The following is a 26,932-nucleotide window of genomic DNA, read 5'->3' as shown; positions in this document are numbered from 1 at the left end:
GATCATGTCCTCGAGAGAATCCGATAGCCCTGCACGCCTTTTGTTTGTTTCCTATCTGCTTTGCCAGATTAAGCTTGATGGGATGCTAACAAAGCATGCGAGCGGAAGTGGTCGTTTCTCCGCATGATAGCAATGATAAGCATTCGTCTGCACGAAGTGAATTCGCCATAGTAGTAAAAGTAAAGTACAGGGCATTGGAATGAAGGTTAACGGGTCATGGACTAGCAATGCTAGTAATGGTAGTTTTAGCGGCAATGGCTGTACGTTTATTATCGTGGCGTTTATGGCGCCTACTCCGGTGTCGACCGGCCATTGCAGTTTGCTTCGCCGTCTGCGTTTGCTGGCATACCGGCTATTCCTCTGGCAGCCATATTCCCACTACATCGGTCTCATATTTTTTTTTTTGATGCACATGCTTCCGATGTACGCGCTCTTCCAGACCATTTCCCACTCAGACATGGGGATAAAGGTGGGGCAGGGGGGAGCGGTCCTTGTTTTGTAAGCGACGGTATCGATACGCGAACGTAAGCAACATGACGAACAAACTCCTGCACTCGCCGCTAACGAAGGAAGGTGTGAAGACGAGGAAAACTCCATGTGCACTTGGGATCATCGATGTATGCTTTTCTGTGGCTACTGTGTGGAGCAATAAAGGCTCCTCTTCCTTGTAGCGAGTTAACGGACCCTTGGCACGGTACGTCTCTGCCGACAAGAACTGATAGAAAGAAACGTTTGGTGAAATGTAAAGCGATGGATTCAGTCTGCGTGTAAGCAATGCAGGCGCCTACCTTTGTCGACTATCCCTGCTTGAGGAAGGTTGAAACTACTTGAAGTGTTTATTTGTTTTTGTTTTTCCAAAACAACTACGGAGCCGTACACCTGTGGCTCTTCACGTTTATTATAGGCTGCGTTTCACTCACGATGTTGCTACGCTACGACAGCCCGCCACCCTTTTCGGACCAGGTCTCCGTCCATTTTGGTTCGCTGACCCACTCCTACTGAAGCACTCCCGCCGAGCTAGCAACCCTGAGCCTGCAAGTGGCCAGCGCCACTCACTCCACTGCGGCCGTCTGGATTGCGTCCCGGCCACCGCAGCCGCCGCCTCTTGCTGAGTCTACATCCCTTCTCTTTGCGACCCGCCTAGCTGGTATTCGTCTACGGCCATTGCGTCTGCTCCGGCGGCACGTACTACATACCTCTACGCAGCCTCTAGCGCACGACCGGGCGGAAGAGAGCCCGAAAGGCTAGCGGCCGCTGCTCCTTCTGCCGGCACCCGACTCGCACTGCTCAACACCGGCCCTCCCGAGTCCGCATGCCGTTGATGGACGTCGTTTGTGGTCCCGTCTAATGGCCGTCCTCGTAATCGCGGCGGCTCCGCAATTGCCGGCTCTGGGATTTCGCCTTACTAATAGCGCAGCAGACTACCTCCGTTCCCCTTTTGCCCCCTTTTCCTTTCTTCTTCTCCCGTTTTCTCTGCTCTGGTTCCTTCTTTCTTTCTTCCCCACACGTGTTTCAATAATCGCAGTGCGGCCGGGAAGGAGCACTATGCCCCAGATCGAGCCCGCTGTTCTTATTCTTAAAAAAAAAAATGCCTAGACGTATCTTCTGATACAGCATAAACAGGGTGTTTTACTTTATCTAAGACTACAAGAAATTTTAAAAAGCAGGCTTTTTGAGTTTAGAGCGAGCGCTTTATTCGGCGTAGCATTATCGGTGGTGCAGTGCATCAGAATACAAGACATGATGACTAGAACGCTGGCCATAACTAAAATTGACTATCAACTTTTGACTATTATTGTTAGGCGCTGCGGAGCTCACTGCTACTTCGCAGCTCCAGCGCGAGTGGGACAGAGAATGTCACGTGGAACCTACGCCGTGGAGTGAAGCGATTTGTTGCACGTCGCAGTTCCCTCTTCAGAGCAGCTGTTTTCGAATGGCGCAATAAATGGTCAAAGTTTTTTTAGCCATCGAGGCGAGGGTAATCGGAATTCTATCGACTACCCACGCCGCCGTGGCTCGAAATGCTGGAATTAGTTTTCAAAATTTTAAGAACTTGCATGGATATTGCTACGGTTGGCTATGTGCCGCTCAATATATAAACAGCCGAACAATAATATGCTTAAAAGTTAACTATTGAGTATTAGTTAACGAGCCTGCTAGTTATCAGTTCTGATGCACTACACCACTGACGATGCTGTGCCGAAAAAAGCGCTCTTCTAACTCAAAAAGCCTATCTTTAAAAATTGCAGAAAAACTAAGGAGGATCGTCCTATATATAAAACGAATCACGACAAAATGCGTCCCATGTACAGCATAACTTGGCAAATGAATATTGAATTGTCGCCAGGAAAAATATTTACAAAGAAGATAAAAGTTAACTTAAACGCCATCCAACCGGAGCCAAAAATTCGCTCAATACACTTCCTTCCAAAGGGAAACAACAGAATACAATCTAACCCTCACGTGTGCTTTTCTTGTTAGAATTAAGCTTTGTACAAATATTAATTAAATCTGCGTGAACTAATGGATTGCGCGAGATATCATTATAGGCGGAGAACTTCGCACCTGAATGAAAAAAAAAAATGAGCCGGAAGCCTGTCGTATTCGCGGCGTCTGTGTGGCATCTAGAGCGGGGACGGATGTGATGAAAGGAAAAACGTAGCTTTACTGAAAAGGGCTAGTTTGCATAAAAAATGCTGCTTTTTCTGCTTCCGTATTTTTTTAACTACTTGATGCTAAACAAATTCCGCAAGAAAACGCCGCTGTTGATTATTGCTCTTGCATCAGAGTGCTGTAAAATTTCGCATTTGCACAAAAGCATCCCTTTTTTTCAATATACATTGCGTCTCAGTACAACGTAATACAAGTATAAACGCAAGAATAACCTAGTATAAACAAAAAATGCGTGTTAGTACTAAGCAATACAAGTATAAGCACAAGAATAACGCAGTATAAACAAAAATTTTTTACTAGACCAGACACTCCACTGGCCGCGAAAAACGTAGAGGTATAACCCAAAATTCGGATGGGGTGAAAATCTCAGCGAAGAGTTGTATTCTTCCGCAGATTTTTCGCGTACCACTGCAGCACATTCTCCAAGCCTGCCGAACCTAAAGCGAACATGAGGAGCAGGCACAATCTCGCCTCTTTCAGACCCTCGCAGAGGAAACTTTCTTTAGCGTTAGGGCTTACTCACTGGCGAACAGCATCTCCGCGCACTTACGGGGCACACTGCAGCGCTCGAAAACAGAGCGCACGGGTTGCGAATTCCTACTCTGAATTGGGTCGCGTAATTTCTCGCGGATAAACGGGGCAGGCATCCTTTTCCTTCTTTTCTCTCTCTCTCTGTTCTCTCCCCATTCTCGTCCCTTTTGTGACAATCTTTCTGCCTGCTGTGCAGATCCTGCTTTTGCAACTAAGGAAACACTAGCGAAATCGGTGCGTTTTTTTTTTTTTGGCCTGTTTAAGTTTACGGCCCCCGTAGAATCTGGCCTCAAAGAGGCACGAAGTCTGTGGTAGGACGCGTAAAAGAATTCAAGTAAATTCTTCCACCGTGTTCTACTAAGGCCTTGCATTAGATCTCAAAGCGAGAGCTCAGTGGTTATCTTTACTTTATTTTTAAATCGCACTCTTCAACCGGCATCCTGGGTGCTGAATCAAGGGGTTACTGTAGCTCGGTCCAGTGGGGAGGTTCGAAAATTGGAAGCGTACTCGCGGCATTTCTTTGCGGTACAAATTCTAGACGTGGCGTTATAGCGGAAGCCTTTTAGACACAGCGGTGGTGTGACGAGCGAGCAGAGCCGCAGTTTCGGCAAACGTTGCAGTTTCCCAGCTGAGTTGTTTTATCACTTTTTTTTTATTGTCCGAGACCAAAGCGGGAAAAAAGAGCTTCATGAAATTTCATGTTATTTCGGGTTGTTCCGCAGCCGCCGCGGTGGCTCAGTGGTTATGGTGCTCGGCTACTGACCCGAGAGACGCGAGTTGGATCCCGGCCGCGGGGGTCACAATTCGACGGAGGCGAAGTGCTAGAAACCCGTGTAGAGTGCGACTTCCGTGCACGCTAAAGAAGCCCTGGAGGTCGAAATTTTCCGGAGCCCTCCACTACGGCGTCCCTCATAGCCTGAGTCGCTTTTGGACGTTAAACCCTATATAACGAAACCAGAGTGCCCACCGCAGTCGTGCCTTGAGAGGGCGCATTATTAAAGGGACACTAAGGACAAATGGAAGTTCGCCTGCATGTATAGATTATAACATTGTAAAGAAACGCTTGCACTAAATACGGAGCTTTTATAAGCTTGAACCGACCAAAAAATCAAATAGAGGTACCGACATCATCAGGGGCTTTTGCTTGCAAACTGCAATGACGCTGTGATAGGTTTTTTTTTTCCTCAAATCCCTCAGGCTGGGCTACATTGCCGTTCATCATCTTGTGGTGATCACGGTGTCCTCTTCACTGTTGACGTCATCATTTGAATGAAGTGGATCGAAAATTTTTAAATACATTTTTTTTAGCAATAAATGCGTGTTTTGCTGCCGGACAAACACCAACGTGTACCAAAAAAGAACGAAATTGAATGGAGTTTTCAGTGTTCCTTTAAAGGCGTTCGCTTCCAAGTCCACATGGCCCGCTTTTAAATAATGCTAGCCCAACGTGTACCATCGATAATTATAAGCCATTATCAACTGTTTTAGCGCTTCGGACTGCGTTGAGAATTCAGCTTTTCATCCGCTGGCGCCCAGTTTTCACTTCTAACCCATGAGACGGAATAGAAGACTGTGTGCTTTTTTACTGTATTCAACGAGAATCATGAACTTATTTATTGGCACGCACCTCTGTTTGAAGGTCGGATCTTAACGAACCGTGTATATCAACGCGAAAGCGTTACAATTCCCGTCCTGCGGAAAATTCGCCGTCGTGGTAGGAGTTGTTAGCGAAAAATCAGCCGGGGTAGGGTGGCCCAGGGCAGAAGACCTAGGGCAGAAGATTCTGCTCGGCCTCGTTAACCCACCATGGGAGAAAAATGGGCTAGTCACGTGACCTTATGACGTCATTCTAGGTCACTTGTTGTTGTGGCGTCATCGCAACCTGCCCGCCAGGTTATGAGCAGACTGCTCACTATGGCAGGTGGCGGTTAAATTAATGAGTGATCGTGAGAGGCTGCTCGACAAGAGCAACCTGTATCTCACAGCTCCACCGATGACAGCACCTGCCATCGCAAGGCGTCTAAACTTGCACAAGGATGCTGAACCGGGCAAGTTGCAGAGGATGTATGTTTGGAAGAAACAGCGTTTGTCCGTATTCCCTTGCTTCCGTCCCGTTCTTCTTTCGCGCTGATTTTTTCTTGCGAAAGCAACACTACGCGAGTCGCCGAGCCATTTCGCGGAGCTGACGAAAGGCCATACTGCGCATGCGCGAGGAGCAGTGACGTCACACGGCGCACAGCTGGCGCGCCGCCGCCGTCGCTGCGCGGGTGACTCAGAGGTGCCGCCGCCGCGCTCGCCAGTTGCGCATGCGCAGTAGCGGCGCATAGCTGGCGTTCCGAGGCCGCTGCCGCGCGCTCTCCATCGCCTCTCTCTCTCTCCTCGTTGCTTTCGCAATCCTCCAGGTTTAAGCAGAGCTAAACGAGTGCCGATTTTCCCAAACATGCATTTGAGTTTGATCGCTGCACCACTGCGCGAGAAGTTGTGTGGGGACATTTAGGGATCATGAATGTAAAATAGAAAATGACGTCTGCGTTTTTTTTTACTTGTGCTGCGTTGGTGGACGTACTGTCTGGGTTGGCGGCAGTTGTGGTAAAAAATTGATTACGCATCTTGTCGCACGCTTGCGACACATGCAGGTAATCTACATTCCGCAAACGAGCACGAGAGCACAAAGATAGCGGAACTTCGCCCGGTGAAAGTTAAAAATGCGGTTGGATTGCAGTTACTGCGTTCAAAGACCGCTGCTGGAACTAGCGAAACCACTGATTTATTTCAATCCGATACACCACGATCGACCCGTTCTCGCGTTTTCATTTGTCAAGCTACAATCTCGTCGTGCTTGTCCATGACGTACGGCGGAACGAGACGGTAGAATCCCAACACTTGTGCTTAGATTTTAACCACAGAGTTAACTTCGCATGCTCGTTCTTTTTTTCTCTTCATCTCTCTCTCTCTCTGTATGTGTCTGTGTAGGAAGAAGTCTATCTGGTTTAGACCCGTGCAGTCCAAAAACCACTCGGCGTTGCGTCGCTTCCTTACGCGAGCTACGTCAGTCGTCCCTACGAAGTCGGCTATTTCCTTTGGAATGAAACACCTTGCGAATGTTCCGCTCCGACTGGGGCCGTTGGCTGCTGCCGCGCCAGGTTTAATGTCTTTCTGTTCTCCTTCCTTCCGGTCTCGTCACCGAGTTTCTTATTCCCGTCGCATTCTTCTCCGAATCCGTTCGAGAGGAATGCCGCCGCCTCCGCTGCAGCGCTCTACTTCCTGCTTTGTTCGTTTCATTCCAGTTGGCTTTCTTTCTTCTTTACGGTTCGTCCTTCTTTCGTGCCTCGTTTTACATGCCCCCAGAGGAGCGTTCCCTTTCTGCATTCGCGCAGCGTTCCTCGGCTCTGTTTTGAATCCGCGCGACGGGAGGCGTTTCTTCTTTCCTCAGCCCTTCGCTCGCTTCCTCTTCTTCCTATTTATTTAGTTTCTTTTTTCTGCCGCCGGTGCCTTTGGTTTCGCTCGACGGCAGAGGGGAAATGAATTCTCGGCAAAATAGATTCTTCGCCGACGGACGGAAAGCGGACGGGCGTGAAATTCAGGTTGGGCCGCGCAGTGCCTGTTTCCTACGCCTTTTTGTTTTTCTTTCTTGTGTTTTCGTCTCTTCGTTGTTTCTTGCGCGGGCATCTCGTGCACAGAGCGTTCACGTTCGGGATCCCGCTGGCACGGCCTGCGCCTGTGAAGCATGCTTCACCCCGTCGCCCCAACAGTCGCATCCTGCGAAGGGGAAAAAGGATACACGGTTAGAAAGTGGAGGACGGGATGCAAAAAAAAAAACAAAAAAAAACGACAAGGAAGACAGGAGAAGGGTTACTCTACCCTCTGGCGGTGTCCGTGTAAAATAATGCAATGTCAGTTTCGCCCACTGCTGCAATGCATACGTTATACGAGCATCAAGCCCCCTTTGTTGTTCCTGCTCAGCAATCACGTACAAAAAACAAGGGGTCCTCCCGCTGTTCGATTATTCACTTGGACCCTTTATTGGTATTTTATTTGTTCTTTTATTGCTTTTGTTATCATTGAGCAACACCGATATTGATTTATATGCAGCGCTGCCTCTTAGTTCTTGTATCAAATCTGACCTAATAGCGCAGTATAAATGTAGGAAATCGCAGTAGAAAAGAAAATTATAACAAAAGTGTGGAGTCAAGTCTTAGATTTGACGGAGGCTGCTGGAGTGATTGATTGATTGATTGATTGAATGACTGATCGATCGATCAATCGATTGATTCATTGAATGATTCTTCTGGAAGAGTGCAGACCTCTTTATTTTGCTCATGACTTCCTCCGCCTCCTCTTCGCAACGCTAAGCTCATCTAGGCCTCCTCTGTTTCCGTCTTCCTTTTCCACATAACGACCTCCTGAGACGGGCTCGCAGAAGCGCTAACGTAGGCGTTAAATGCATTCCTGTTACAAACGTGTACGAAGAGAAGGCTAATTTAATAATAGAAAAAAAAAACTAATGTCGTGCCCTTATTTTTCGTCCAGCGAGAGCACGCGGTGGTCAACTAACGTTGGCTTTGCCCTGTTCTTTCTCTGTGTTCCTGCCAGCAGATGGGGGTGGCACCGGAGGTCGGAAGGGTCCCTCCACGCAGTCAGCTGCCTCGCCGGGCGTGCGGGGTCCCGGACGGCTTCTTCTCCTTCCGGGTGGCAGCATGGCGCGTGGTCTGAGCCCCATGGAGTACGAACACCTCCTCCGGAGCCCCAACGTCCGAAACGTCACCACGCAGCTGGGCCAGACCATGTACCTGCACTGCGTCGTGGACTCTGCCTCGGACCGAATGGTGAGCCGCACTCGCACACTCCGTTTCCTTCTTGCGTCATTTCCCTCTGATGCCGGGATAGGCACCGGTCACATTAAGCGCAGGGCATGCTTTTCTTTTAGAAAACGTGTTCCTTGGGCGGGAACACTTCCTTCCCGTCATCTTTATGACATGTTTAGGAGCCAGATAACTAACTTGCAGAAGAAATAAGCAGACAAGGAAAGGGGAATGAGGGGCTCGTTATAAATATGAGAGAAGCCAACAGCCACAGAAACCAAGGGCCACAGGGGATTTCTTAATTGATTTATTTATTTTGTGGTGTTGATCAATTTATAATATTACTGAATATGTTATCGCTTAAAGCTAATTGATTAGAAAAGAAGAAGAAAGAACAACCACATGCCACCGGTGGGATCCGAACCCACGACCTCCGAATTACGCGTGCGGTGCTCTACCACTGAGCTACGGCGACGGAATGCTTTCGGGGGTATTTATGTTCACAAATAACCTAACCTTGGGAGTGTTCACTAGCGCCACCCACGTTCTTAAGCGGCGGACGTAGCACGTCGTCGAACGGCGAGGGTGGAAGCTGTGTGAAATAGCACTTTTATTTGGTTGTGTAACTTGTCTCCTTTATGTGGCGATATTACTATCCGACAGCAAAACTCCAGAGGCATATATATATATATATATATATATATATATATATATATATATATATATATATATATATATATATATATATATATATATATATATATATATATATATATATATATATTCCCTTTCTCTCTTTCTGAGAACTTCGCATGAACATAATACGGGCTGTGTACAAATTATGCTACGCCTCGAGGTTTGCCTTGCTATTAAATTCTTTTCCTAGATTTGCTTTCTATCATCAGAATTTCAGTGGCTCTGGAAGGTTCTATAGGCATCCTGTCCCGCGATTATGATATGTTCATGGGGTGTGAGAGAAGGAACAAACCGTTTTGCCTAAAGTTACTTTGTTGGTTCGAAATAGTTAACCGCACGAAGTTTTGAGAAAACAAAGCGCAGGATTTTAATTTTGCTTATCATTTTATCTGTACAGTCATTGCGCTATTACTCCTGAACAGGAGGAACAAAAGGTTCGCATGCAGGACAGTTAACGTTTTCTCATAGCTGCACGTTATAAGTCCTTACGTTGATATCTGCCCATAGCTGCCGCATTGCGACTGTATCAGAATGGTAAACACGTCAAAAGGACAGAAACAGACGTGCGATAGGTGGTCGATCGAGCTAAGTGACGCTGAAGGGATATCATGGGGGTGCATAAATTGGACACGGAGAAAGGTACGACACCGGAGAGAAAGAGAAGAAAAATGGAGGGAACGACAGAAAGTGGGAAGAAAGGAAATAAAGAAGAAATAACTACAACCTGAAAGAAATATTGATAGTAAAACATAGAAAAAAGAAGGAAAAGAAGGAAGCAAGAGAGAAAGAAGGCAAAAAGCAGGAAGGAAAAAAAACAAGGAAAAAAGAAAACAAGTAAGAATGACAGAAAGAAAAGAAGGAAGAAAACAAGAAATAATATAGGAAAAAAAAGAAAAAAAAGAGAAAAGTGAGGGAGCAGTGAACAGGTTCACTATATTACTCAGTCCTGTACGTGGCGGCGGCCATAAAATTATTTTTCGCATGTTATACTTGACCAGAACATAAAAAGATGAATATTATTCGAGCGCCTCTTTAATGAAGCCTGTCTTGTGGAGCACGCCACTGTTTATGAAAGTAAGCAGAGCCAGGCCCTATAACCGTATTTGCGCGTTAGGTTTAACGCAGTGTGGCACTACGAATTCCGGCGATCCGTAACTATCGGATATAAACAATAGGCTGAGGCCCGATGGACTTATTTAAGCATGCAAGGTTTCCGTTGGACGTTTACCACAGTTTGTAGGTCAGCTCTCCCAGAATCTCGCCCAGGCACACTTCGTGTCCTGTCTTCAGTTGATAAGCGAAAAAAAAAAACGTGGTAACGCTAGCTGCACTGATAACCTAGCTTTCAGCAACACACTACCTAGGCCGACGTCAAGGAAAATTCGTCATAAATGCACCACCGCCAGCATGTGTGATAAGAGATTTAAGGTGCAGGCCAGGAGCGGACATCCTGCCAAAGGATGAAGGATTTTTTTTTGTATTTTTAATACTTCAGAGTGGTCTGCACAATATAGTCCTTCGTGTAAACATTTAAGCCTAAACAGCAACACCTGTTGTGCAGCGTCTATGCACAATTAAATTTTGGGGAATTCGTGCGAGGTTGGCTTCCGCATGCAGTTTAGTTCGATAAGGCCGCATTGTGATCAGGTGATCGACCATATTCACAGCTCTACAGTGGTTACACGTGCCTGTCGTGGAACTGTACCTTATTTTCAGGCGCTGCAGGAAACGGCTGAGAGGTCCGCAGAAATAAAATAAACGTAGAGATGTGAGTGGCGATGAAACTTAGCTTCGGGTCAACTTCTTTTCTCCAGCCGCCTCGGCTTTTTGAGTGACTTGTGGTTTGCACATTGACACCGTAAATCTCTGTCCGCTAGTGTACTTGGCGTTTGGATCGTAATATTTGATTTTTTTTTTCGGCTGACGTGTTTTGCCTGCATTTAATAACCCGCACTGTTCCAGGCCATCGTTTTTCAACAGCAGTTAGAGCTGCAGCGTATTCGTCGGCACGTGGCCTCCATTTAAGTTTTAGAGCTGCGCATAGCCTTCGCCTCTAACGGGCACTTGCTGGTGTCATTAATTTAAAGAGGGCCATATACGTCCGCCTGTCGCGCAGGATATTGAGCGAGCCGTGAGCTCGAAACTAATTAGAAACTATCTTCTTGAAACTGAGCATGCGCAGCTGTAGTAGTGAGCCCCACGTTAAGCGCATGGGCCCTCTTTCGAGTGCCCTACACGTGTCGACTCTTTGTCTTCCTCCGCATGCTTCGTTGCTGCCCATTTTTTTTCTCTTTTATTTTTTTCTGGAACCCTCTGAGCCTTTCATAGAGGCACCCTTCGTTTGAAATGGAGCTCTTCTAACTGCCCTTCCAGAAGACGAGGTCCTGCGAAATGGCTTTCTTTAATCTTAGGATAAATAAGATGCCTATGCGTTTGTCATGGCATGCGTGTGTGCTTGCGTGCGTTTGTCATGGCCGCTTTAGATGGTCTGCACTGCCGAAATAGCTTAATCGCTTCCACTGGGCGCACTTATCGACTGATCTGGGTACCTGTGCGGGGCTCGTTACCGCGCCGTTAACCCTAATGGCACGTGCCGTTCTTCCTTTTGCTCGGAAAATGACCTTTGCGCGGTCAACTAGCTTACCTTGGTCGGAGCCATGGTGGAAATACGCGTGAAGACCGTTGCGAAACTACCAGTCTCTGCTCTTTTTTCTGTTTTTAGTTCCTGCGGCCGATCGTTTCTGTTTTGCACGGATGCGGTATCAGGCACACCGGTACAATCAGGACAGATAGCAATCAATATCGATTCGGACGCCACGTGGCTTCAACCAGCAAATACACACGTGGTCCGTACTTTGTTTCAAAATTGGGGGATCTTGAACGTTGTTTTGCAGCAGAGCGGCCCTTTTTAATGGGCCCCTTACAAGGTTCGGATATGACGAACACATAAGTGCGGTGAGTTTGATCGATTGGACCTCATCGGCTGTCAAAAATTCAGGGGGACACTTTGTTGACCTAAAGTGCGGTGAGGGGAAATCCTTCAGCGTGGTGTTGCTGCTTGTGTCACTGATTGTGGTTAAGATGTTAATTAAGTACACAATTGTTCGTGAATAAAATGCTGGAGACAGTGGAGGGCATATGGGAGGCATCCGTCTGATTCGACGCCTTTCTGCAAACACTCTCCAGCGTCCTAGACAAGGAGAACTACATATGCGTTTACAGGAAGTAGCATAGCCATTAGCACGTTCTACTGCGGAACGGAATGATGGTGGTTCGAATCCCGTCGTGCACAAAGATTTTTTTCTGGTCTGTCTAGAAAAGCGTGACACCTCTGCTAACAACCTTCTGCTGACAACCTTCTGTCGACAACGATGAGGCATTAAAGGCTTTCGCCTTAATAACACTGTAGACTCGCGCGCTGTTGGACGCGGTGCAAATAGGCGCCTCTCGGCCTCCGTCGTCGTAGAAAAGTTGCTGGGTTCGTAACGGAAACATTTCAATGCGATTTCAAGCTGCGGAAAGAAGACGAGGACGACGGAGATTACAACTATAGGAGTGGCACTGAGCTACCTGCCGTTTCATTCAATGAAACAGTCAATAGATTTATACGTAGACCCTTTCATTTTAGTGTAAAGCTTGACTTCATCGGATTCTTGAACCCCGAACACACTTCATAAAAATTGGTCCACATCCAAATCCCAAGCAATTAACCCTGAAAGGAAAGCCGAGCACCAGGCAGTATGAAACCTTGTAACCATTGAAAAAAAAAAAAAGAAAAACGGTGGTTCTATTACGAAGGCGATTGAAACTAAGAAAAAAGCCCATAAAAAAGGCAATTTTCTTCTCCGACACGCTGATGACAGCATCCAGTATTGCGTTACCAATTTAATGTTTAATGTACCGAAGAACGTCGTAATAGGCCCTGAAGTAAAATTTCTGCAGTGTAGGACTACTTTACTCGCTAATCGGCTGCTGCTCTACAAGCCCTGCGCATTAGAATTGTAATTATGGCCCTTATCCATTTACATATGCTGCCATTAAGAATTAGGCATACTACAGCAACACATTACAAGCATAAATAACTACGATGGGTTTTCAACAATACTCAACTAGCACATTTTGTTGAAAGTATAACGCTATTGCGGCTTCCGAATATTCTTAAGCTATAGTTTTTTTTTTTTTTGCTTTCGCTTGATTGCTTTTAGGAGATTATTAACAACACGAACTCCGCCCACAACTCTTGCACGAGTTTTGGGGTACCGCCTGTGTACCCATTGCAATGTGCTAAATAGTCTCAAATAAATATTTAATGTGATTTGAATTTGGCAGTGAAATAAAAAAAAAACACGGTAGCGAACGTTTTCCTTACCTAGGAAACATGCAAAGGCGGTCTAATCTTTGACAGGAATTTTTTTCCTTTCAGTATTATGAACATTAATTCATGTGAACAATTCGCGCATTTTTTCGCAAGGTGGATGCCTGCGTCATTATAGAGAGACAGGCTGGGCTCTCTTGCCCTATCGCCTGACCGTCATCTCGATTCAAGGCCAATATAACTCAGGCAGTCGATCACGCAGGCAGGCAGCCAATAACAAAACCATTTGATAGCAACGACTGTAACCATTAATGAATCATACCCAACACTTATGGACAAAAACAGCTTTCAATGGGAAAGTGTTTATGAGCGCAATTTTTTCGTATGTTGTAAACATTCACTACAACAATCAATATATCCACTGATCTCCTCTCGGCGGGCTTGTATTTTTTTGCTATTAAGGCTTTTGCTATCGTCCAAAACGTTCCCCATTGGTTTTCTATACCAGTAATAACTACTCTATGCGAGCAACGGAAAAAAGCCTTTAAAGAATGATTTTGCTGCGCATAGGAATAGTGGATTATTACGTTCAATATCTGCATACCAGTACCTTATAATATTCCAATATTCATTTTTTTTCCAAGAAATCTCGACATGTACAGGTAATGTACTTTAACGGGAGCGCGTTTTTTCAACGGCATCTCACAGCTACTGGAAGATAGCAAAATTTTTGGAGCAGACTGGTACCATATCTAGTCCCGTTCAAGTTTGTATGACTAGCTAGAGCGTTTCTGAATGTTGCACCGAATTGAACCTTCGTGTCGTCTCTGCACCTGTCTTGTTCTTTTCACCATTTTCTCAAGCAGGAAGTAAACTCTGCCGTTGTTAATTTCGCCCACTTGCGTATGGAGCTATCAGTACATTCAAACGTCGCTTTCAAGGTATGTTTGCGCATCGTTCAGGAATTCCTGCCTCTGTTTTTGTCGTGTCATAGAGTTGTGCTGAAACGAAAGTGAAAATCACTCCTTTGTTCATTGGCGAACTGGGATCTGTGGCCTTTGCACATAAAATGACATTTATCAGAGCCCTTTCACAGCCGTGCTAGAGGCCGTAGTGACGCCTATTGTACGCCATAAAGTTGAGAATGCAGGGAAGTGTGAGAATGCAGCGCAAATAAACCTTAACGGTGCCATGGTGGCTCTACTTTGATGTTTTAAAGTGCTGTCGGCTGGCACACAATATATTATGCACGCGCCATAAAATCAATCATTGTCGTAACTTCACTGCATAAACTAGATACAGAACTCTCCGCGTCTGTCGTCACCGATGCAGTGGTAAAAAATCCCCGTGCTACCGATTCGCTGCAAACATACTATGGAAATTCAGAGCAGTTGGCAGATTCGTTAAACTTTCAGTGTCTGAAGCAGCCATTTCGAACTGAAGGTCAGCTTTCGTTTTCCACCCAAACATTCTCCTTTTTCACAAGGCACCTCTGTGCATGTCTGAACCTCTTTCTGTGCGCTCTCCCGAACTCCACTGGTTGAAAAGAAACCACCGGCTTGTACTGTACACGTGCAGTTCATGTTAGCAACAGAGGCAAGCAGCAGCCCGGCACAATTGAAAGCACAAACCTGCCACTTCGCATGCGAATGTGGGCGCGCCTTGTGGAAGTAGGTCGCTCCTGCGGCACCCACGTGCATCTGTTTTCAACCAGCTTTCTGCGTTTTATAACTCCACCCCCAGAGGGCGCCACATCGGAAAAACGTGAATCCACCTAACCATGACTACCGGTGCAGTGAAACGGGTCCAATGCCAAAAGTGAACAATACTTGCAGCCTCGCAGTACGCAAGCTTCAATTTTGCATTTTAGTTCTCAGTTCGTACGACCAGCAAAGGACGTGAAAACCGTACGAGATGCCGAAGTACGCCGTCAGTTGCCTGCTCACTCAAACATGCTTCCGCTCGGAGAGCGCTCCCAGAGACTTACTGCCTCTTCGCTTGCGCTCTCCGATCTCACACGCGTGGAGTAACGCAGACACTACCACCACTGCGCTGGCAACGTGAGTAGTTCTGAAGTTTATAGTTTTCCGGTGACTGCCTCCGGGACACCTCGACCATGCGTATTTCCCCCGCCGCGCAACTTCCCGCTCACAGGAACTTCTGTGCGCACTTGGCGCGCCTCATTTCTTCTCCACTCAGCCGAAAACAGTCGTCCCTGAAACAGAGCAATAATAAAAAAAATACGCTGCTTCGCAGAGCCCTGGCATGCACATACCGAAGAGAGAAAGCATAATGTCTCGCGTAAGAACGCAGGTATTTAATCGCGCGTACCCTGTCTCCGCGGGAAGCGATGTAGAAAAAGAAAAGAAAAAGGAAGCAAGCAATTAGGAAGCGCACCCTGCGAAGAAGAGCAGGGTAGTTTCGGGCCGCCGGTCGACGACCGACACATGGGACGCACATGTTGAGCGATCTCCGCCGCCCCGCGTCGACGCCCGGGGTTAGATGAAAGAAAGCGCGCTGGGGTGGACGGACCACTTGCGTGGGAAATGAGCGCTTATCTCCTCTCTTCGTACTCTCCCCTTTTCCTCACCCGCTTTTCTTTCATTCTCTGTTCGCGTCCCTGTCTTTATTACTTTCTCTATGTTATCCTCCTCTCACCCGCCTCGTAGCTGCAACAAAGCGAGAACTCCCCACTATACACGAGATGTAAGATATCGCTGCTGCTGTTTGCCTTCTCTTTTCTGTTCCTTTGTTGTTTTTTCTCTCTCTATTCCTCGGCGACAACAGTCACGTCAGCCGCCACGACTGGCAGGGAAGCGACGCTGGGGTGCACATCGCGGGTGGGATCATGGGCTCATCTCTGCGTCGGCATGCGTTGGGTGCGAAAAGAGTCGGAGTCCTGTTCTGCGAGCCGTCAAGCGAGGCGGCGCTTCGCTCATTTGGTGCAGCGTGTGCCTGTGCGAGCGTGTGTGTGTGCGTGTGAAGCGTCTATGCGTGCGTGCCCGTTCGTGCGTTTGCAGGCAGGCGCTCTGTCTTGTTCCGGCGTCCTTGCTTGACAGCAGCACTTTTTCTCACATTTATCAGGTTGCACCTATCATCGAAAAGGCTCTAGCTCGTCACTTCCGCCCTTGGTTACGGCAGAAAACGGAAAAGAACAGAGCAGGTCATTGATCCCTAGTGAGAGTCGTCTATTTCAAGTTTCTCTTCTGACGGCGGTAGTGCCGATTAAGTGTTTGTGATTGGCTGAAATTGGGCCGAAAATCTTACCTTTCTCTTTCAAGAATAAGGGGCGGCTTAACACAATTCTGCTCACATCGCTGGAACATTGTAGCTAGGACCTGAAACGCGGGCATGGACGGGTGCCTACGCTTGCGTCCATGACATTATCGCATTGGTTAGATGCACCGGCACTGTACGGATCTTAGGAAACTACATTCAAAGTGGCCACTATTTCGACACACCTGAATCTTTGTATGCTTTTGCACCGCAGGTTAAGTAAAACTCTAGATTGGGCGAGTTGGATCATGTTGAAAGAAAAAATTGGTAATGGCGCCAGAAACCAGGACACGGAAGGCACACAAAAGACAAGACTGACGCCAACTTGCAACGTCAAGTTGCAAGTTGGCGTCAGTCCTGTCTTTTGTGTGCCTTCCGTGTGCGCGTTTCTTGCGTCATTACCAGCTTTCTTTTTTACCGTAGGTTAGACGACAAAATTTCAAGAATGACAAGCGTAGTTCGGTTACGAAACAAGACCGCATATAACCGTGATTAGGTTAGAGTCAGAAATAACAGTGACATAGCATGCGTGCGACCACAAAGTGAATGGTAACAAGTAAGTGCTGATTCCTACAGTATTGCGCAGACCGATTAATTACGTACTTTCCCCATCCACAGCGTTGCTGTTACTGTTAACTGGCCTATTGTGCCATCTGCGCTAAATGCCGCAAAGGTGCTGTTTCTTAATCGAACCTGATTGAGGTCGCGACCAAGAACTTGCCGGGGTCAACGTTTTTCCACTGTCCGCAATTCGGATAGTATAAATTTTTGTTGCCGCCATTTGAGCCTTCTGGTGGCGAAGCACGGAACCTAAAGACAAATAAAAATAATGACTCCGCATGTAGAAATGTGCATTTTCCAAATTTTACACAATTTGTCTTTATTTTGCAATTAGCTGTATTTTAACTGATGACGCTCGGTATAAGTGGCTTTCAAATTAAAATTTGGGGCGCAAGTATTTAATCGCCCACGGATGGAGAGCAGTACTGATCTCTACACAAAACCTAAACTGTGGTCGCATGGAAGATGGGAACGGAAGATGATGTTTTCTGCGGCTTGGTCCATAAAGGCAATGAATTCGCATGTTTCAACGGCACGGCATTGTTTATTATCATTCGCTTTCATTATTACTGCAAAGATGGCCTACCTTATGGTTTGAGTAGCTCATATGGCCGGTTCGATCGCTAGTGACGCAAGATAGCAGCCCGGTTTTCAATGGTTGCAGGCTCTCCCTTGACCCGTTGCAATTTGACACTGCGTCCAAGTGCTTGGAAAAACGGATATTTTGCCTCACCTTGTGAAGATAAAAACAAGAACAACACATGGGCCATGCCGATCTTTTGCGGAGCTTTCCTCGTGCCATGAAAACCAAATCGTCAGCCCTATCATTCTATTCCCTTTGTAATAAAGCTCATGCCGCGCATTCTCCATTTAGGTTCGCTGCACGATCACCAACAACGGCCTGATAACAATTTAATGTAGGTCTGTAAATGCAACACTTGGAGCTTGAATACATGGCTAGGGTTGAGCAGGGGCTTTAAACTTGAATCTTACGTTTACCCATGCCTAGGCCCCATGAGAGGTGGCTCACTCACATTCACATTCACTTCCATCCACTCACTGGCACTCACACTCATGTCCACTCACAAACACATACACAGTGACACACACGTCCAGTCACTCAGACTCACAGACGTGACTGTGAGTGAGGCGAAATGAGGGCACTCATAAGTGAGTGTGCCGACCTATATCCCCATGCCCAGAAATCCACATTTTAAATGGGGAGTTGCTTTTTTTTTTGCATATTGAACCACTACAATCAATATTTCCGCAGATCCGTCCTCAGGATGCTTGTAGTTTTCTGCTATTTTCTGTTAAAACGCCCCCCCACCCCCTCTCCTTGGTTTCCTATGGCGGCCTTAACAGCTCGGTACGAGCGCAGGACAGACTTTAAAAGCAAGATCTTGCTACGCATTGGAAGAATGAGACCAATCCCATCAATGCGTTCATAACAGTTTCTTAAAATACTCCGCAGCTGCCTTTCAACTAAAAGTGATGTCCAAGAAAGCTGGACTTGATGTGCCTCAACACTGAACCTACCCCAAGCACCACAGGCAGTCGGTCTGATATTGCAAATGGACATGGTTTCACTGTGGTCCTTTACAGAACCGGCCTTCGCCAATATATTTCCAATATTGGCAATATATTCCAGTATATTTCCAATAGGTAATCGGCCCAATATTGGGCCGATTACCTATCACCTATCAGCTTTCCCGGAACCTCTTGGTTCGTACGCCGCTTTGCGCTCTGGCGTACCTTGAGACAGTTTGCTTGGTTGGAGCTCTCGGCCTCCGCTGCGCGCCCACAAATCTCTCGGTCCCTGCCCGCGGCTGTTTCGCCTAACAAGCTAACCTGCCACGCGCCGACCAAACGCTCCCCTCGTCAGTAGAAGAGGCCATTAAGGCTCTTCAGGTCTCGTCGTCAAGTGCCGAGCACGGATTCCCGCTCCGATGAGAGCGCGCAGCGGTTTCAAAACTTTTAGTGTAGTACATCGTTGAAAGCGAATCGCGTTGGCCAGCAAGCGAACGATTTCTCTCTCGTGGGCTTCAGCGCGGTGATAGATTTCCGCGCTGTTACGGGGCCTCGAAATTTAATTGGATGCGATCCGATCGAATGGCTGCGCCCACGAAAGAAGCCACTTAAGTACACTCTCGAAAACCAGGACACTGGTTAGCGAAAAAAACAAACAAAAATGACAAGTACTAGTGAATGGATGAGAGCATAATTTTCGCGATGTGCAAAAAACCAGGAATCAGTTTAAGGAGGAATTAAGAAAACATTTTTTTATGCTTTGAAGACAACTGAAGCGTGATGCGTGCTGTTAATGGCGAGAGTCAGATGGCAATTTCTGGTAGCGTGGAAAATCCACCTATGACAGGGTTCACTGTTAGATCACGTGGTGGGGCTGTTGTACTATATGTTAACCTCCTAAACTCCGCTACGGGAGGATTAGAGCTGTCGCCATGCTTGAGATTTGGAGCACTGGAAATGAAAACTGAGCCACTTAACTGCACGGACAAGAAACCACTGCCTAGATTCGTGCAGTACGACGTCAGGTTGTTGGGTGTGCATCTACTTCAGCAAACGAGGACTCACAAAAAAAACGCAGTTTGACACTTTTTCACAGGCTTAGTTGATGCTGCGGTAGATTTGGCTATAGTATTAAACATAATGAATAAGTTCACAAACGAGAAGACGGAAAAGAAATCAGAGGTACTCAACTGTTATCCAAAGCATCGAGCAGGGTTGCAATTAGGGTTCTTTCCTAATTACAAGGCGACCAGAAGATTTCCGCTCGCATTTTGCTCTTCTGAGAGCAAAGCATCTATGTTTCTATACTTATGCTGGAGTAATTTGCTGCGGCTGTAGAAGCGCTTGCTTGTGTATACCTGCACGTAGACAACGGAAGAGTGATGAGATCGTTGTCGCGTGCTCTGCGAAAGAGAAATGGAAATTTTCTAGCCCTTTCCCCGCCTCCTTTCCCTGCCAGCTGCACCAAGGGGAGCACTGCTCCTGCCTCGAACAGATGTGTTCCCTCGCGACCCAGGTAACCTGATCGTCGATGGGATCTAAGTAATTTTTCTTGCGCAGTCTTTACTCGTTATCATATTGTTTAATAGGTTTCCTTAATGGTCTTAGCGAATCTCTGCGACATGCAAGTAGAAAACGTGATTCGAACGGCCATCCATTTTCATTCAGCACGCTGTGAGCTATGGACTAATGTATTCCTGTTCTACAGGAGTGCAGATGTTTCCGCGCTCGCACTTGCTTCGCCGGCTGTGTGGAGTCGCTATCGACGCGGTCGTCTACAAGCGCGGTGCTGTGGGTGCCCAGTTTACTAGGCTGTGCACGGCTGTGCACACCGAAATACGCTGTCGTGTTACAAATTCAGCTTGGTGAATCGAAAGGCTAAAAGAGGACAGGCGCAGTGCCATTGTCCGTATGGTATGGCGTGGCTGTACGTAGGGATGTTGCATGAAGCGCTACCTCTCATGCGGTAACCCCGCCATCGTGTTATTTAGGCCTTAAAATACCACATTTTTGCGTTTTCTTGCGGTAATGTTTACAGCAGCTAGCTTGTTCTATACTTTGCCTTTGACGGAGACGTACTAGCCTAGATATATGCCGATTTACCGGCCGCAGGCTACGCACTTCGCAGTGACTTCGCCTGGCCCCACCCATGCAACTGCGCATGCACAGGAGGCGTCCGGTAAACTGTTATACGTCTGCTCTGTCAAATCTCCGCTATGCTAAGAGCTAGAGAGCCATTTTCTGCTCTGCGTTTCATTGGTTACTCGTTTCATTCCGATAGAACACCCGGCACCCCAGACACACACACATACACGCACGCCCGCCCGCCCGCCCGCCCGTCCGCACGCCCGCCCGTCCGCTCGCCTGCACGCACGCCCGCACGCCCGCCCGCACGCACGCACGCACGCACGCCCGCACGCACGCACGCACGCACGCCTGCAGGCAGGCACAAACGGGTCCAACACACCACGGATGCGCCCATCTCAACACACATAAAACAAAACACAATAGAACGTAAACATCCAGAGAAAATAAAGTGAAATTATACAGGAGGATTGAGAGAACAAATGTTTCACGCGCAATTGCTCGAATCGCTACAGTCCTCGCCCGCGCAGCCTCAATGGGCAAGGCTTTAGCGTTGCATATATATGTGCACAAGAGAAGTATGCGTTTCGGTTGAATTCTCATTTTCCTGTTATCTCTTTTTTTGTTTGCCTCCGTCCCCACAAGCCTTCTCAGCCTCCCCGTCGTCTTACGGGAGGTCGGCCCACGGCCCTTTCCCCGAATCGCAGTCGCGCTCGTTAAAAGGCGATCTGGAATTCTCCGCGCTTTGGATTTGCCGCGGTAGGCTCGCTTCTCGGGGAATTTAAAATTTTCTCCGAAAGCCGCGTACCTTCTTTTTTTCTTTCATTATTACTGCCCTTATTCGCCTCGTATGCGGCTACGGTTTTACCCTTTACTTGATAAAGGTCGTTTACGCTCTAAGGGCAAAATGTGCGTTCCCGTCATGAGAAGGGTAGCCGGGGTACGCTGGGAATCTCGTTTTTCACTCGACTTGCCCTGTTTTTACCTATTTATCACTCCCCGTTGCCTTTACGCACCCTTTTGCGGTTTCCCTTCTGCGGTGGTGTTATTTGAATTCTTTACAGAGGACATGTAAAGGATCCTAAAAGGAACAAGGCTAAGCAAATAGTGCTTAATGGACAGTGTGGATCCGCGCTCGAAAAAAAGAGCGAAGTCGTATATCTCCCTCCATTGAATCACCGTGAACTATTGCTTCCTTCTAAAAACCCTCAAGGCGAGATCCAATTCATAATGTTTTTTTTTCTTTTGCGCATTACCTCGACGTCCGGGGCTAAGAGCCTCACTTTTTTCTTGTCTATTTATTATTCTTGTTTTGTACGTACACTTTGAAATAGAGACAATGTATAAAGACAAAAAAAAAATAGGTTCACCACCCTCGCTGTAGCGCGGAGTCTAAACCGGTTTCGCCATATTTGAGCAGGCGGTATTTCGAAATCTGCGACGGCTTCCCTCAAAAAGTATTGGCACAGTACTGATAGAACGACTTGTGAAACAGGAAGTCGCTAACTTGAGCATTTCCTTGTTGTGGTAATGGGAAGTGCCGGCAGCAACTGAATTCCGCTATCAGCAACTGTACGTTCTCCAATTTTTTAGCAGTGTTGCGGGAGCAATGTCACCTGACCCACGCGCAGGACTGCAGTGGCGAATCGGTAGATATTAGGCGCATGCGCACAGACAGCTTGGCAGTTCGCAGCGTCGTCTGCTCGGCTGTTCCGCTGACGTGACAGAGCCCCCCCGCTGTTCGTCTGCTCGCGATGGGACGCTGAACGACCTCCTGGTCCATAGAGTTTCTTACTATTACCTAGAGGGAAAGCTGGCGGCGCTGCACTTCAGCCACCATGGACGCTCAAAGCATCATGGGGCGGTGAGCTACTTGTTGCGGGACAGTCGTAGTTTTTCGGGAACGCGGAGTGGAACGAGTCACACTGCGGGAACACAACAACGACATGAACCAAACATGTTCGCAAACGAGCCGTCAACAAGTCGCCCAACCAACTCGTCCCACAACTTCTTGTCACACTGCACGAACAGCAGTGAAACGAGACAGGTTGCTGGGATGTTCCCTCGGTATGACAGCTTCCGGGAACCGGAACAACAAACAAACAGCGTTCGTGGACCCTGTTGGCGCTGTTCGCCGGCCGGGCGAATTTCCTGGCGACACCGCACGAACAAACCAAGCACTAAGACGTTTCATTCCGAAAACGTTGTTCGTGTGTGCGCAGACGACTTTCGCGCGAACGCATGTGCAAAAGCCATAGTAATAAAAACGCAACAGCACACGATGTCAATAAAAGGTTTCACTTTTCTGAAATGCCATTAAAAACCTCTTAAAGTGTTTAAGCGACAACATTTTTTTGACAACATATTTACTTTTAAAAGTGCGCCTGTTAATTACGAAATATTAGTTTTTGTACTGTTCATTACTTGGCCAATAGGAGAGCTAGTCATCTCTTATTTTGGGCAAACTTTGCATTTACATGCTTTTCTGCTCGTTTGTTGCAATTTACAGACAGGATATTGAATGGTAGGACATTCTTGATTATCGAATAGCGTTTATTTTTGCATTATTTTTTGGCCAAAAGTTGAAGTTCTGCAGTCGGTAGCTCACCGCCCCATGATGCTTTGAGCGCCCATGGTGGCTGAAGTGGTCTCGAGGGGTCTCCATACAAACTCCCATAGACGGGTTGCCAGCTTTCCCTCTAGGTAATAGTAAGAAACTCTATGTCCTGGTCGATGTTCCAGTGCTGTCACTAAAAAATTGGTGAGCCGTATATTGAACGCACACTCTCAATTAGGGTTCTCTGCCCTGCGCCTTCCAAGATCGCGTCTGACAGGACGCGTGCTGACGTGGATTCGTCGTCCTAGATATTTCCGCATCGGAAGCACGACACGACGACTCAACTTGACGACTAGTGGGGAATTTGTCTCTACCTGTGCCGTCTACAGTTGAGCCCACTTATAACGAACTTGATCGTCACGCGGCATTTGTTCGTTGTACCCAAAGTTCGTAGTAAGTGGACCACCTATAATACAGGCAAAAAGAGCAAGCGAGACGAAAGTTAACTTTATTTTTGAAAAAAGTCTGTGATGCATGTCTGCTTCTTCAAAGCTGATCGCATCACTGCCGTTTCTAATTTTTCCAGCGCGGTAATATGTTTATCGCCAAGGCCTCTGCTGCACACGAGTTCCTTAAGCGACGCGATGTAACCGACCGCGGTTGAAGCGTTCACAGCAACCGGCGGTAGAGCAGCATCCTCGTCATCGTCCTCGTCGGTCTCTGGGCAGTCAGGAAGGGCTCGCACTTCACGCACAATAGCTTCGTCAGTGCATGGCTCCGCAATGTCGGCGTCGTCATCAGCAGAAACGAAATCGTCCCAAGCAACTTCAGGTCCGGCCAGCTGCGTCTCAACAACGCGTTGCCACAAGTCCTCGGTGCGACCGGCCTTCCGGTGGGTGATCTATGGCGTCCTCGGTGCCTGGGCCCATAAAACCCGCCTTGCGGAAGCAATTTGCTATGCACTCCGCGGTGAGTTCAATCCATGCCGCTTTCAACATCTCCATCTTTACTTTATTTTACCCGCAAATGAGCGCCGGGGGACGTTTCGTGCGCTCTGTGTTCGCGTCGTGTCAGGGGAACACAGAGTGCGCGAAATTCGCCTGCCGCGGGTTCGCAGTCGAGCGAAACCGCGCCAAACACCGCCGGCTCGGTCAACTACGGGGGCCCGACAGCTTCGCGTTCGCTCTAACCGAGTGTTGAGGCCACAACAGTTCGTTCTATGTGAGACACTGTGCCATTGCCCCAATATATATTTTGACGGTAGCACCGCCCTCGTTCGTACTAAGCGAGCGTTCGTTATATCTGCGGCTGTTATAAGTGGGCTCGACTGTATATACGGTGCATGTTAGGAAGCTCATCGCTTGTTCGAATTGAGAGAGGCTGTTTATTGGCCTATATTTGTGCACTTCCTCCGTTTTTTAAAATTTATTGCTTAAAGTAAGTACTGACTATAGATACATGTATTGGGCATCTGTTTACAAAGATATGGCTTTGTGCCGGAGCATCCGACTCGCAGGCAGCAACAGGAGCGTGCCAGTCTTCGAATACGCGTAAGGGTTACCTCCCCCGTCTCCACGACGCTGACCACCGTTTACATGAACTTTTGGGGAGAAACGCTTTAAAAAGACCCCACCAGGTCGATGTCCGAAGACATTTACCGCGGCGTTAGTTATACCTTACTCCATCGACTCACTTCTTGCGCGGGAAATAAGATGGCGAACCTTTGCAACCGGTTCTTGTGGTAGAGCATTCGCCTTGTTCGCGGAAGCTACTGTGTTCGTATACCGCGGTGCTGCCGCGAACCCCACATGGAAATTTGTCTGTCCCAAATATATGCCGAAATTTTAACTATAGTCGGATATAACTCTAGAGTGAAGCGGCTTTTTCCCGTGTTAAGATCGGCGTTAGCAAGAAGTCAGCACCCACGTTTCTCCTGGATGGTTCCGAGAAACCCCTGTCTACCCAACGACGTGTTTGCCTCAAGGCGTGCCGAATGGACCTTAGAGGCAAGGGCAATGTACGTTGCTGTGTCTCAGTGCGGGACCCCACAGGAACAAGAGGACACAAGCGACTATGGCGGATGTCAAGGGCCGTCGTCTTTGGTGGCTCTTCTGCGTATCGAGCATCGCAGCGGGCTGGCGGGGGTCTTCCGCAACCTTCAAGAACATCCCGAAAGGACAAAGGCCCACTTTCGCCCTTTTGACGGTCTCGCATTCCGACCCTTCGTGACTAATGTCTTCTGACGGACAGGTGTCGGCGGTCCAGGGGAACCTTCGGCGCGTCCGAGAACCTTACATCCCGGAATCAACTTTACCTCGAAGGCATCCTTGTCTCCCCGGCTCAACGCGTGACGTGTCCACAAGTGCGGGGGTGGAAGTGTGTGCGCGCAAGTGAAAGTTTCCGGCCACTCCTAGCCTGGAGTTGACGTCATCATCCTAGGGAAGAAGGATCGTATAAAACTCGGCGACGAATGCGGTCGCAGCAGACACACTTCCTGTTCCGGACTCTTGTAAATATGTAGTCACAGACACATTTTCTGTTCCTGACTGTTGTAAATATGTAAATAAATTCAAGTCTTCTTTCGCCACCTTCTAACTCCGTCGCTCAGCGGCATTCCTGTCCTTGGCCTGGAGGTGGGAACAGGCGTCGTGCTGACCGTGGATCCGTCGAGCCGCGACCCCGAACCTCGTCCTCAACACCCGCAAAGAACCCACTTCCAGCCAATGGCGTCAGCCGATTCTCATGAACCTGCTAGCGTGAAAATTCGAGGAGCGGCGTGACAATGGAGGGGACTATTTACATTCATCTGCCACTGCCTGAATTGTCACCATAGCAGGCTCCTGAGAATGGGCCCACGCCATTGGCTGGAAAAGGGGGGGGGGGGGGTGCTTTGACAAAGAAAAGGCGCTTCGTTCTTGAGTTGTATTCGACTATATGTATTCTGCAGTAAATTACACTTACGCATTGGTAAGGTGACAGATTGATGGGCAAAGTATTAAAATAAGCCCTGTATATTAGCTTCGCGCATTGATTTAGAAGAATTTCCAGCCGTGTGTATTCTTATTCAGTCACAATTTCTTCTAACTAAGGGCTTCTAATATAAACCCGGTTTAGCTACCGTGACATTAAAGAAACAAACTAAAAAAGGGTGTTCTTAATTCCTCCCGTTGTGCCCCCTCATTAATACCTTGCTACCGCTACGCCACTTCGTCGGCTAATGGTTTGGAGCTTCTGTTCCCTGGAAAAAGAGGGAACTAGGCTGCGCCTGGGGACGACCAGTCGGAAAGGGGGACGCTTCGCGAAGAGGGGAGAGGGGTTCCTCGGTCAGAGCCACGGAGCAGCAGTGGAAGACAGGCTTAATGGTCCGCGCGTTCGAACCCGCTGATCACCCGGCGAGTCAATTTGGCCGCTTGGGTTAATTAAGAGGACCTTTCCTCTGCCGCCTCCCCCTCTCCCTCTTCTGCCGACGCCAGGCGCCGTACGGCACGTGTCCGTCACTTGGGCTCCCCGCGCTCTCGTGGCTTCCCTGGTCTCAAGACCCGGTGCCCCTGTCACCTAGACGCCGCCATTTGTTTGCATCGGAAGAGCAGTTACGCTTGTCTCTGTCGCACGAAGCCGCTGAAGGGTGCCTGCTTACGTACTGGAAAGCTTCCTTAAGGGAGAGCTTCCTGACGGCTAAGCTCGGCGGACAGGACGCTTAAAAGCTTGTAGGAGCCAACCCATTATCTGATTTGCATGAGCCCTGAAAATGGACTTTATGCTTTTCTGGCCGCTTTAGCGTGTCCACGATACGGGTATAAGTTGTTAAGCGTTTAGAACGTTCAGGCGGTCTAGTTGGCTAAACATCCTGTACTGAACAGCGCGATACAGGATGCTTAACCAGCGCGCATGTCTGTGTTCAGGCTA

The 26,932-nt window shown here is 48.0% G+C and overlaps 1 protein-coding gene across 2 annotated transcripts in view; it reads left to right on the top strand.

Moving 5' to 3' along the window:
* Positions 1 to 26,932, top strand: part of LOC149343094 (basigin-like) — a 278,232-nt gene that overhangs the window by 220,243 nt on the left and 31,057 nt on the right. For both annotated transcript variants that reach the window (XM_089545612.1, XM_089545611.1), the window contains exon 3: positions 7,801 to 8,030. In XM_089545612.1, the coding sequence (XP_089401738.1) occupies positions 7,801 to 8,030 (230 nt within the window). The remainder of the gene's footprint in view (positions 1 to 7,800; positions 8,031 to 26,932) is intronic.

This window comes from Amblyomma mixtum, chromosome 5, assembly GCF_055824585.1.
Source record: "Amblyomma mixtum isolate Tamu chromosome 5, ASM5582458v1, whole genome shotgun sequence".
Lineage (NCBI taxonomy): Eukaryota > Metazoa > Arthropoda > Arachnida > Ixodida > Ixodidae > Amblyomma > Amblyomma mixtum.
The sequence above is the reverse complement of the archived record's forward strand: the minus strand, read 5'-3'. Positions and strand labels throughout refer to the sequence as shown.